The 12,637-nt window shown below is 44.2% G+C and overlaps 2 protein-coding genes across 4 annotated transcripts in view; both read right to left on the reverse strand.

Annotated features, from left to right (window-relative positions):
- LOC309639717 (PRAME family member 8-like) overlaps positions 1–12,637 on the reverse strand; it is a 67,134-nt gene that overhangs the window by 20,696 nt on the left and 33,801 nt on the right. The window lies entirely within an intron of this gene.
- On the reverse strand, positions 460–9,596 carry LOC309639683 (PRAME family member 15-like). 2 transcript variants are annotated; one of them, XM_082417218.1, is made up of 4 exons: positions 4,564–9,596; positions 3,483–3,802; positions 2,442–3,014; positions 460–1,418 (listed from the first exon to the last, which is right to left on the reverse strand). In XM_082417218.1, the coding sequence occupies exons 1-4, from the start codon at positions 4,759–4,761 to the stop codon at positions 860–862; spliced, it is 1,650 nt and encodes a 549-aa protein (XP_082273344.1). In that variant the 5' UTR covers positions 4,762–9,596; the 3' UTR covers positions 460–859. The 2 variants fall into 2 exon arrangements, with proteins under 2 accessions (XP_082273344.1, XP_082273345.1); XM_082417219.1 differs by having other exon boundaries at positions 3,483–9,596.

The following is a 12,637-nucleotide window of genomic DNA, read 5'->3' on the forward strand; positions in this document are numbered from 1 at the left end:
CAAATGTATTGACCACAAGGTCTGTTTCTTCCATATCCAATTAATTTATGTAATTGGTAGACAGCTAATGTTGATTTCCCCCAAATTTGCATTGCAGTGCAAAATAACATTTGGGTATAAACTGATGTTAATGATTTCCATGCACCCCCAGTAAGAAAAATTTACTGCCACACCAGGCTTTTTTTTTCAGTTGTGGGATCACAGGGTGATAGAGACACAGTCCCTGCCCTTTATGAGACAATCTCTAACAGGTAAAATTGTCAAAGGAGAAAAATAATTGCAATGCACACCTTTTTTATATGATCCAGCAATCTCACTCCTTGGTATCTACCCAAATGTGTTGAAAACTTATGTCCATATCAAATGTGCACACAGATGCTTATAGCAGCAAGCCAAGGAAGCAACCAAGATGTCCTTCAGTAGATGAATGAATAAATAAACTCTGGTATATTCAGTTTGCTGAGTTATAAACTGAGAAAACTGAATAATACATCATGGAGGGCAGCAGTCAGTTTATACTGAGGGTCTCTTTATTTCTGACCATTTCTTTACAAAATCCACCCAGGGAGAACTCCAACATATGTGTCTCAAGCTCGAATCCACCTAAGGAAATTTAGATTCATATTTCTGACTCTATAGGACACATGTCCCCAAAAGGCCTATTACCTCTCAGAGTTAACTTTTCCCTCTGCAATCCTGCACCCTCGCTTAATCACTTTTTCTTTTCACATTTACATTGAGCAGATATCTGAAACCATGGGTCTGTTTTCCCTTTACAATTCAACTATGTCCTAGATTTCAGTTTCCCAGTGCTCAGAACAAAGCTTTTGATAGATGCACCCAGGTAGTTAGGGGTATTTCAGCGGTATATGATGGGCTGGGGATGATAGACTGTGTCATCTCCACAGTGCACACAGGGGCTGGAACTAATCCAGATGGTCCTGGGACGTCCTAAGACTCTCAGAATCTCAAACAGTTCAGCCCGACACTGGGCAAGTCTCCCAGGTTGGAGGATCCCCTGAGAGCTGTAACTCTCCTGAGGGACAGGATACAGCTCTTGACTTAAACTGGGCAGCCCGGAGGTGTGTCGCAGCAGCTTCTCCATGATGGCCATGGAGATGAGGTTTCCACGCAGGCTGAAGAACATGAGCTGGGGGCAATGGCTCAAGGCAGGCAGGATGGCCTCAAGATGGGAGTCCATGATCCCACACTGATCTAAGTACAGTTCCTGGAGGGTGGCTGCAACTTGCTCCAACAGAACTGGGAGGAGCTCAGGACTAGAGTAGGTCAGGGAGATGCCACTCAGATCCAGGCCCTTTAGCTGACTGATGTTTGGACACTGGGACAGATGGCTCAAGTCTGAATCCGAAAGGAGGCAGTGAGTTATTGCAAGGTTGTCCAAAGGGGTTGTCAGACACCTGGAGAGAAAAAGAGGAATTATGTCTTAGAAACTGGGGTGGAAAGTGAACTTAAGGTGGGAGACAAGTGATCTGCCCAAGGCTAAGTTTGGTCTCACCATCTGATAATGATCAATACCCAGAATGCCCAGTCTCATTTTATCCTGAGTTCTTTCACTTTCTTTGTGTGACTGGATCAAGTCCACAGAACCTTGAAAGCTCTCTTTCCTCATCTGTCAAAAGGGTACAACATACTCCACATTCTTTTGAGGATGAATGAAGATAATGGAATGCACTAGAATATGCTCAGAGGAGAGCCTGACACCCTGTGTCAATCAAGAGTGGGCATCACTGAATTTTAATAGTAAGTGACATACCTAAAATTCTTCCTACTCAGGCTTCCTTCAGCCCATGCTTGGGCCACAGGCACCCATAACTCAGGCCAGGTGAGGCTTCTGGGTGACATACATAGTGGACCAACGTGGGCAAGATCTCACAACATCAGCTGGGGTTGCCAGTCTACAGGGTCTTAGCTACATTCCTGCATCATCTGCAAACCATCTTCCAATTTTTATTATCCCTTTGGCTCCTGCTCCATTACTGTCATCTCCAGAATCATGCATTTTCCATATATTAAGTACATTATCTGGAGCAAAAAACAACCTTTTACAAACAGGGTATCTGAGAAAGGCTCAATGTGGTCACAAAACTGATGAGCACAGAGCTTCCATTTAGAAATGTTCAGGCCTGATGGAGTTTTCATTGTTTAAGGCCCCCTTCCATTACCTATTTTCCTAAGTCATCTAAACAAAGATATCTCTTCCTAAAGAAGAAATCACGTACCCACACCCACTAGATCCTAACCCCTAGTCCATATCTTCCTAGCAGGGTGTCCCTTTCCAGAGACCCTATCCCAGTTTGGTCCCCTACCTTGATTTGTATGGTTATGTGATACCACACTTCAGGATAGAGCAGCAAAGCGGACAGTGTGTTTCACATTCTAGTGTTGTGTTCGCTGTTACCTGGACAGTGGTGCACACTCACCTGAGCATCTCATCCAGGCATCCTTCAAGGTAGGAGGGAGATTCCATACGGATATCCCGGAGGTGGTGCAGCCTGAGGAACTGAGAGGTAATTTGGACAACATGTTTCTCCTCCTGTTCCTCAAGCGCAGGCACATGGATGTGGGAGAGAAGGAGTCTCTGCACATTACTCATCTGGCCCAGGAGAGGAGCAAACATGGTCAGCGTGGACAGATGCCAGGCACAATTCACTTGCACCTCCTGGATACAGTTCAGCTGCACCATACTCAGGACCTTCATAATATTTTCCATGGGCATTGAAACGATCTTCAGTTTCTTACAGCACAGGTGTATGGAAGCTTTCCTCTCCTCCACCCACCTCATGAGGTAGGTGAGGAATCCATCCATGGTCCTTTCTTTGAGGTGAAGTTCTATGAACACCACCAAGGGAGCCAAGGACTGCTCTGCCCTTGACCTATCCTCAGCCACTGGTGCCATCAGAGTGCTTGAACATCCATGGGCCCTGTCTCCAGACCACATTCTCCAGAAGTCTTGTCCAGTATGCCTTAAATCCAGCACCTGCAGTTTGCACCTCCTGTGGGGAAACAGCAGATTGGCAGGGATGGTTTAATATCCACACATAATGAAACCACAGTCTCAGAATTTAGGCAACACTCAGACTTCCCACTTGAGCTTTTACTTCACATTCCTGACATCACCTGCTCTCTTGCCCTCTTCTTCCCTCTCTGCCTTACCTTCCTCCATTTCCTTTTCCCCTTTGATCCTTTCTTGTTCTCCACTTCTAGTACCTTCCTTCTAATGATGCTTAAGCATCACTAGAAGGAGTTGGGGCATGTACTTTCAGGTTCCCTTGCATTTTAAGCACTCCTACACTTCCGGAAGGCATTTCCCAAAGTGAGCTCAGCAATGCCCAAGGCCTCTGTGTTTCTTCATTGGAATCATCAGAAGCCTCTGGTCCATCCCTTGTCCCTCCACTCTCCTGACCCCAGGTGTCTCTTCAAAGACTCCCCAGACCCTACCAGGCTACCTGGATCAGACTCACCTGGGGCGATCCTTCTGGGCAAGCAGGATATCAAGCCCAGCCAGCACTGCTTGTAAGGTTCCCAGATGAGGCATCTTCATCAGGTCCCCCAGAGGCAGGCGGACAAAGGGCCAGGCTTGCACCATGGCTTTCAGGGTCTCACTGCGACTCCCATAGAATGCTTCCATGAACAGTGGGGGGAAGAGCTCGATGGGCAGATACTCCAGAGCAGTGATGTTTGAGGCCTCATCCCTCAGCAGGCTCATTCCCGCCAGGCCCAGGAGTCTGGGTGGGTTCCAGACACTCATCCTGACTCTGCTCCAAAAGGAATCCTGTGGAAACTTGCAGGGAACAAGGCATCTTTCTCAGTCAAGCATGAACACCCCTTAATCTGTCTTCTCACCGGCAGAGGAACAAACTCATAGCCAAATCACTGCTCCAACAGTAGTGGAAGAGCCTCTGTTTAGCAGAATTTTACTCTAGCCTCTGTGGGCACAAATCCATAATGCTGCCTCTACAGGAACCAGAGCAAGCCTCCTTCCAAGGAGGTAGAAAACCAACGACTTGCCCGTTCATTTCCATTCACTGCTTTGCTTAATTGTATTGCACTGGGAATTGGGTACCATGAGCCTGAAGGCTTACCGTAATCTTTCTGGTGAAAACTTTTAGAAAATCACTTAGGTCCTTAAAACTATGGGAATAAGAGCATTACATGGCCCAACACAGCCTCCATCCTCAATTCCCACTGTTAACTGGGCTGGAAAAGATGAAGGACATACCCTTAAAATGAATGCTCTTTTGTGTACAAACTAAATATTTTAAATGTCAAGAAATAAAATTCCAAACAGTTAGATGTTTTCATTAAAAGGAAAATCTTCTTGGTTAAGATAATTAAAAATGATATAAACCAAAGGACAAATCAAAATGTTGAGAATGAGGCAAAACGACACTGAGAGGCAAAACCAAAGCATTCAATTTGTTCATCGGAAAAGAAATAACTAAAGAAACCCCTCTCCCTGCCATCCTGAGCTACATGGCACAATTCAAGACCAGCTGACCATACATAAGAGGAGAGTGTCCTTAACTGAGGTCTATAACTTACCAGCTCTGATGTGGTGGGCAAGGTGCTCAGTCCTAAGACCGGGTGGAGAACCCAGACAGTGACTCCAGAGGAAGAAGTTTCTGTATCTCTTCTTTGATGCCTGAGGCTTTTATAGGCCTTTCTAATCACGTATTCCCCATTTCCAACTACTAACAGCCAATCAGAAAGCGATGCCTGATCAGATTCCAGACTGTCCATCAGGTTAATCCTGATTGGATCTTCGCCTACATCCTGATGAATTGATTGAATCTGATTTTCATTCAGGAGGGAATAAATGGGGGTAGGGGATTCAAGGACTCAATCATTGATTCATTGCACAAACATTGATTGAGTTTTACTAATAGGGTCAGTTATAGCCATGGGTGTGGGAAGAGATGATTGGTTCCTAATACTGGACAGAAACAACAAAACTAGAAAGCATCATTGTTGGAGAAACTTTGCGCAGATCAAACTAATCAAGATGTCCAACAACTAAAACATTATAAAAATATGGTGATGTCATTCCCAAAGGAAACAACATAAACTTCTATCTGCCTCAAGTTGTCACTTAAGTGTTATATAAGAAACATAGCAGATCATGAGCCTATTCAGGGAGCAAGGGAAATGCAATGGGGGATATGCTTGGTACTCCGGGCTTACGTCAGGGCTTCTCTGAAGCAGGTCAGGTCAAAATCACAATGGGAAGTAAGGGTGGGGACTGGGCAGTGTGGAGCTGGGCATTCCTAAAGGGACACTGTGAATGAATCAAGACAGTGTATAGTATGGGTATAATTTTTTTTTCTCTTGGGAAAATGGAGACTAAAAGACTTTTCTCTGGGTGGAGTTTAGAAATTAAAAAGGGAACCTGTGTCATGTTTAAGGTGTTTCCTTCCAGAAAGACAGTATCAGTACAGCAAAGTAGCATGAAAAGACTAAATCTGAGAATGTGAGCAGAGGGAGAGGCTGGGAGCCCTGAGAAGACAGGTGTTTCCAAGTCTGAGATCCACTGAGGGTGGGCACTGTGGGCTGTTTGGGAACTTGGACCCAGAGGGAGACATGAGCATGGATAAGCTGCACCAAACCCTGTCTTCATCGTGGCGGCTGCTACCAGTAAACATTTTCTTTTAGGTTCTTCCCACAGAGGATGCTCCCAGATGGCAATTAGCCCCAGCCATTTTCCTAGGGGCTTGGCAGCCAAACCATAGTTGCATTGACCCCTTTCCAAGTATATTTTGATAGTTAGTACTTCCTCAAAATTAGAAAAGTTCAACACAAATTCTGATCAAAGTGATGTCATTAGACACAGAAATAAAATCCTGTTCTCATATTAAGCACTGTTCACAAATACTAACACCTTTCCCTACAAAATTCAGAAGCTATATTTGGTGTTTAAGGATCTGCCATGTTCAGGGATAACTCCCACCCAGGGCTGCATCACATGAAGATTTTTTTGATTTTTCAGGATACAAAGAAAGTGTGACCCTTCCTCCACCCCCAAGCATTCTCCATGCCTTTATTTCCTCCATTCACTGTGATGTCCATGTAATTCAATTATAAAGCAGCCTAAGAAGACTAGGAGACTTGAAGAGTGTTCTCCATCTTGGTATCTTTCCAGAAGATTCCTTTCACCACATTTCTGCTATGGGTATAAACAGCCTCTGCATAAAATAGGGATAAACTGAATTGTACTCAGTAGACATTTTACCTCTCAGGCCAGTAAACACATTTACTAATGAGCTACAGTAGAGTGAGATTAGTAACAATGATAATCATAAGCAACTCTTTTTTATTGAACACAAAACTTGGTGAGCAATGGTGTCAGCACTTTTTATCCATTACCTCAAATAACCTTCACAGGAAATGAAAAGTTCACTGCTCTTTTCCCATTTTTAGGCTGGTGGACTCAGGTGTGTGCTTGGGAGAGAAACCTGCTCACTTCCACACTGTGAATAATTGGTAGATTCCCTCAGGTGAGGGGTTCAAAAGGAACCTAAACATTAGGAAAAACTGACTGACAAACTTCACATGATGTCAGTGTAAATGGGCAAATAGCAGAGTCCAAGCTGGGGATGTTTCTATGGGATCCCAGTCCATGAGATCCAAAGATATAGGAGGGGTCAAAATGTTGGAATGTTCTAGAAATTTAAAAGCCCAGCTGTCTCCCTTCCTCCTGCGTAGAGGAAACCTCCTCTGTCCACCTCCACACAGAGGCTGTTTACTCAGGGGACACACTGGCTGTAGAGGAGGAGGAAGCACATGTGCACAGAGGTGCCATCCTTCCTGCCCAATTCTGGGTCCAGCAGGACTCCCAGAGTCCGGTGAGAGTCTGGATCTGGCATTTCTAGCCTGTCCTGGTTGCATGTCCTCATGACCTTGTTTGCTGCCCAGGTCAGAGCTACCCTCTGAACCCATCAGGGGGACGTCCTGCCCTGCTTTTCCTGTCACAGTATCCCAAGTGAGATTCTAAAACATCTGCTCCTAGGTCTCTGCATAAGGGTTTAGAATATATGTGCATCCAGGTCCCTCTCCCAGCATGAACTGACTTGGAAGCCCTCTCTTTCTGCAGCCCACCAACATCACCTCTCCTCGAACCTGGAGCCTGGTTACAATGCTGGGACACCCTTCCACTGGGATCAGCAGAAATCAAGGAACTCTTCTCTAATTCTACTGAGTTATTTTGTAGAATATGACTAACCCCAAGGCATAGAGTTTCCCTGCTGCACTTCTGGATCCGTCGAGGCACACAGGAATGCTGAAGAGTGAACTCTCCTGGGTAGCAGAGGAGGAACTTGACTCCTCTGGTCTTCCTAGGTGTGACAGGTGATGGAGCATCCTGAAGACCAGTCTCCTGCAGAGGCTCTCCCGTCTGTGGCTCTCTTGGCCCAGTCCTTGAGCTGACAAATTTCTCCTCAGGTCCAGTAAGCCTTTTTTTCTCTCCTAAGTCAAATCTCTTCTTGCCCTGAATGTCTTGCTTTCTGTGCCTTTTTAAAGTCCAGGTCTCTGTGTTGACCCTCCTTGCCCCCTCCAGTCTCAACAGGGTCTCGTTCCACTTTAGATCCACTAATATCTTGCTATTAACAAGGAGCTGTTGCTCTTTCTTCCTCATCAATAAAGACTTGATGACAACATTACCCTGGGTCCAGGCAATTAATCCCAAAGGACAGGCTTGTAGAGACATGGTGGGTGGGGAGGGTGTCTGGGACTCTCTCCAGGCAGGATTGGGCCACAGGGAATGAAGGAAAGAAGAGAGAGGAGTGCAGAGAATATCCAGAGGACCTGGTGTAGAGCCCAGAGTGAGGGGGGGTGGGGAGTAGAGAAATGTCAGCCTAGCAGGAGATCATGTCCTCTGGCTCTCACAGGACTGTGTCCCATCAAGTCTGGGGACTTGTGTCTGAGGCCACTGGGGACACTGAGGCCCTGGATTTGGGACTGTGAGTTCCCAGGGTCTGGATTTGTTTGCCCTGACTGGCATCAGGCTCCAGTGGCTGCCCTCACACTCATCCCAAGGGCACAGTGTCTGGCCAGCGAAGAGGCTGGAGAGAGAAAGAGTGGTGAGCATCCAGTCTGGATGCAAATATCAGGGGCAGGTTAGGAGGGAAGGGGAGGGTCCTCACCTTGACATTTATGCCAGAGGAAGGGATGCTCTTTGGAAATTTTGCAGTTTTGTCTCCTCACTCATCACAGCTTCCAGACTTTGAGAATTGTGTTTTTCAGGAGAAAATGAGAAATAATGAGGTCTGTTACTGTGTCTCCATCATCCAAATGACAGCAAATTGCCTACTTTAATCCTTATGAAGGTCATAGGAGATGAAAGTCAAGCCAGGACCCATTGCTTGTCCAGCACAAATGAAGGAGGAGCACAGGGACCTGTACTGGCCTCCCTCTTGTGGGAAAATCCTCCAACGTCCCGGGCTGAGGACTGACAGGAGCTTCTGGCGGTGGCGGGGGGGAGGGGTGGGAGACTCTGTGGACAAGTTCACTGGCATGTCTCCAGCACATGTGACACAGCCTAATACTGTTACCCAGTATTGCCCTCTCACTCTTTTCTCCTTGATTCATTTAAAAGTATTATTTTTTCTTCTCGTAACTGAAAATTTGTACCCTTTGACGTATTTCTCTCCATTCCCTCTGGCCCAGCCCCTGTCAACCACCATCTTATTCTCTATTCATGAGAAATTGCTTTTCTTTTCCTTTTTTTGAGTCTACGTATAAATGATACGATGTAGTATTTGTCTTTCTCTCTCTGGCTTACTTCACTTAGCATAACGTCCTCCAAGTCTATCCATATTTTCACAAATGGTAGAATTTCCTTTTTATGGCTGAATAATATGCCAGTATGCACATATACAACTTTTCCTCTATTCATTCATCCATCAAAGGACTTTTAGGTTGTTTCCATATTGTGGCTATTGTGAATAACGCTGCAGTGAACATGGGTGTTCAGGCGTCTCTTCAAGGATCTAGTACATTCACAGTGACTACAGTTAATAATATAATATTGTATATTTAAAATTTGCTGAGAGTAGATCTTATAAGCATTCTCACCACACGCACAAAAAGAGTTAACTATGAGGTTGTGGATGTCTTAATTATCTTGACCTTGGTAATCATTTCACAATGTATACGTATATCACATCACCACATTGCACACTTTAAATATCTACAATTATATTTGTCAATTATCATTCACTTAAAATGTGTTTACTGAGTATCTACAGTGTACCAACTGCTATTCTGGGTATCAGGGAAACATCCAATTAATGTGATATGTCCCACTACCATGTTATCTCATATGTACAGACTTTATATTCTATTGAGGCAGACAAAAAACACATAAGCTGAAAAATAAATTTAATACAGGCAGATGTGTACCTAGACCACAGTAGTGCAGGAGGGTAAAGGGATTAAAAAAGAGCCCTTCCCAATGTGCAACGCTGGTATACTTATTGTTTTGAGCAGTAGGCAATCAAGACACAGCAGACTGAAACAAACAAAGAAAACATTTTACCTCTCTCTGAACTACTTAAAAGAATTTAGAAAGGGGACCTGGGCCAGAGAGAGAGTTATTATCAAGAGATAACTTTATCTGAGTGATGTATCTGTATGGCAGGACAAACATCTAATTACCAAACAAATTACTAGCTCTTCTGTGAATCACACTCTTCCCTGTTGAAGACCTGGCACTCTCTCCCATCCCGTGTCCTGAGATCACACATGAGCCTCAATTGTTTGGCTTCTCCTTGGGTTTCACTGCACTTGTCTGACTCCTGTAGGTTTGTAATTAATTTTGTTCTTTTTTTCTCTGATTAACTTGATTATTATACCAGCTGAAGAACATTGAAGGTTAGAGAAAACATTTTTCCTCCCCAACAATGATAAAAATAAACATGCAAACTGAAGCTACAGCACAATCTTAATAATCAATAGTAAAAATTATGATTATTACATGACCTTTAAAAAAGTTAAGAACTCACTTGCTGTAGTTATAAATATATAGGTAAATGTAAAAACAGTAAAAGGAATATTTATTTAGTACACTGGATTTTAAAACTTTGAGAATTAAAGTGCTGTATTTCTTTGTAATAAACTTATCAAGAGTAGTATGAGCAGGGACTGCTTTCTTCCCATGGCATAACTGACAACAGGGAGCCAACATCATTTCTATGCTTTGTAAATTGTCATCCTCCTTTCTAAGTTTGGATCAGCCTCCAACATTTGATCCTTCATCCTTCCGATGTCATGAAATTCCCGGAGAGTTTCGTTAGTCTGAAGTTTCCAGCCCGTGTCACTTCCTCCGAGGCTTCTTCATCTTCTCTTCAGATACTTTCCTCCTTCCTGCATCTCTGGGAGAAGGGGGGTGTGAGCCTGAGAGGAACAGAGACCATGGAGAGAGGGTCACCCTTGACTGGTTCAAGGTCACATGCAAGAAAATGGAGGGAGCAGGGTCTGAATTTACGTGCTTTTTATCCACATAAGGCACCTCACCAGGTTGTCTCCCTGTGCAGGTTGGCTCCTTTGAAGGAGAAAGGGCTCTAGTCAGCAAGTTGCTGGAACAGCAGGAGGGAAACATTCCTACCAGTATTAGTGTGGTGTATCTGACCAACCAGAATAATATATATTGTATATTATTCACATTTTCCCCATCATCCATTGACAAGCACTTAGACTGTTTCCATATCTTGCTACTGTGAATAATGCTTCAATGAACTGGGGGTGGAGATATCTTTTTGAGAGAGTGATTTCATTTCCTTCATATATATACCCAGAAGTGGAATTGCTGGATCAAATGGTAGTTCTATTTTTTATTTAAAGTTCACATCCATGCTGTTTTCCATACTGGCTGCACCAAATTACATTCCCAACAACAGTGCAGGAGGGTTCCCTTTTCTCCACACCCTCATCAACACTTCTTGTCTCTTGTCCTTTTGATAACAGCCATTCTAAATTTTGTGAGGTGATATTTCATTGTAGTTTTGATATGCATTTCCCTGATTAGTGATGCTGAGCATTTTTTCAAGTACCTGTTGGCCATCTGCATGTCTTCTTTGCCAGAATGATATTTAGTATGAATTGTGAGGTCAGAAACATGCAGTCCCCTGCAAATAGGCAGAATGTAGAGAAATATGGGATGCAGGTGAACTTGAAATGTGTTTTCTGTAGGATAAGGCAAACCAGGCAGAAATTGTGGTCTGGGCTAGGAGGGTAACTCCCCCTGGAGGCCTCTCCATGGTGGGACTCAAGAGACTCTGTTCCAATCCCTTGGCTCTGACCCAGAACCATACACCTAGCCTGGTGGTGCCTGAACTGGTCACCTGCACTGCAATTTTATTATTGTGGATTACTCTTGGGACATACATTCCCTCCTGGAACACCACAAAAACAGCAATTCAACAAAAGTCACTGGTCTTGGGAAGTAAATTATGTCCCCTGAACTTATTAATAGAAGCACAGATCCTCGTCTCTATAACTGAAATTTCATCCTCAGCACCCCTAGATCTCACTGTGCACAGTCATTGAGGCCACCTCAGAACACTTCTCATCCATGTTCTCAGGACACAGTTCTTCAGACTTTGGAAAAGTGGACACATGAGGAGTGCTGGGATGCTGCAACATTGTCCTCAGGGATGAGTCAGCCCCAAACTCCCATCCTCCATTCCTGTTAGCATCATTGACCCCCTGTGCAGTATTCTGATGCCACCTCTTTTTTCAGGAGCGCCTCGTACCAGCCTCTGTCCATTGAAGAGAGGAAACTGCATGAAGGTGACTCAGAGCCCAGGACCCAGGATGTGGTTGACAACTAACCCAGACACAGCCCAGTGTGCTCTCCTGCATAAACATGAATGCTCCTCTGATGGAAGGTTCTGGAGAAGAGCTTTAGGTCCACCCTGAGGCCAACTGTTCTCCAGTTCCAGCTCTATTTCCATAACCCCAGCAATCTGACACCATTCCAGAGGGGATTGAATTAGACGTTCCTCACTCAGTAACACTTTTGGTCTTCTTTTAAGCTTTTGACCTTCCAAGGCCTGTCCCTAGTCCAGTGTCCTATCCTCTCTCATCTGGCTACCTCTGGGCTTCACCCCTTGCCCAGTTGTCCAGAAGATCTTGGGTCTCCAGCCAGAAACTGACACAAACAGATGTAAAGATATACCATGTTCATGGATTAGAAGAATCAATATTGTTAAAATGACCATACTTCCCAAGGCAATCTAGGAATTCAGTGCAACTCCTATCAAAATAACAATAGCATTTTTCAGAGCACTAGAATTATTTTAAAATTTGTACAGAAACAGAAAAAGACCGCAAATAGCCAAAACAATCTTGAGAAAGAAGAACAGAGCTGGAGGTATCATGCTGCTGCTTTAGACTACATTGCACAGCTACACTAATCAAAACAATATGGTACTGGCAAAACAAACAAACAAACCCAGAAACCTAAAAATATGGAACAGAATAGAGAGCACAGAAAAAACCCAACACACTTATGGTCAATTAATCTATGACAAAGGAGGCAAGAATATACAGTGGAGAAAAGACAATCTCTTCAATAATTGGTGCTGGTAAAATTGGACACCTACATGTAAAAGAATGAAATTAG

This window comes from Balaenoptera physalus (assembly GCF_965194825.1).
Source record: "Balaenoptera physalus genome assembly, chromosome: 1".
In the NCBI taxonomy this organism is placed as follows: domain Eukaryota; kingdom Metazoa; phylum Chordata; class Mammalia; order Artiodactyla; family Balaenopteridae; genus Balaenoptera; species Balaenoptera physalus.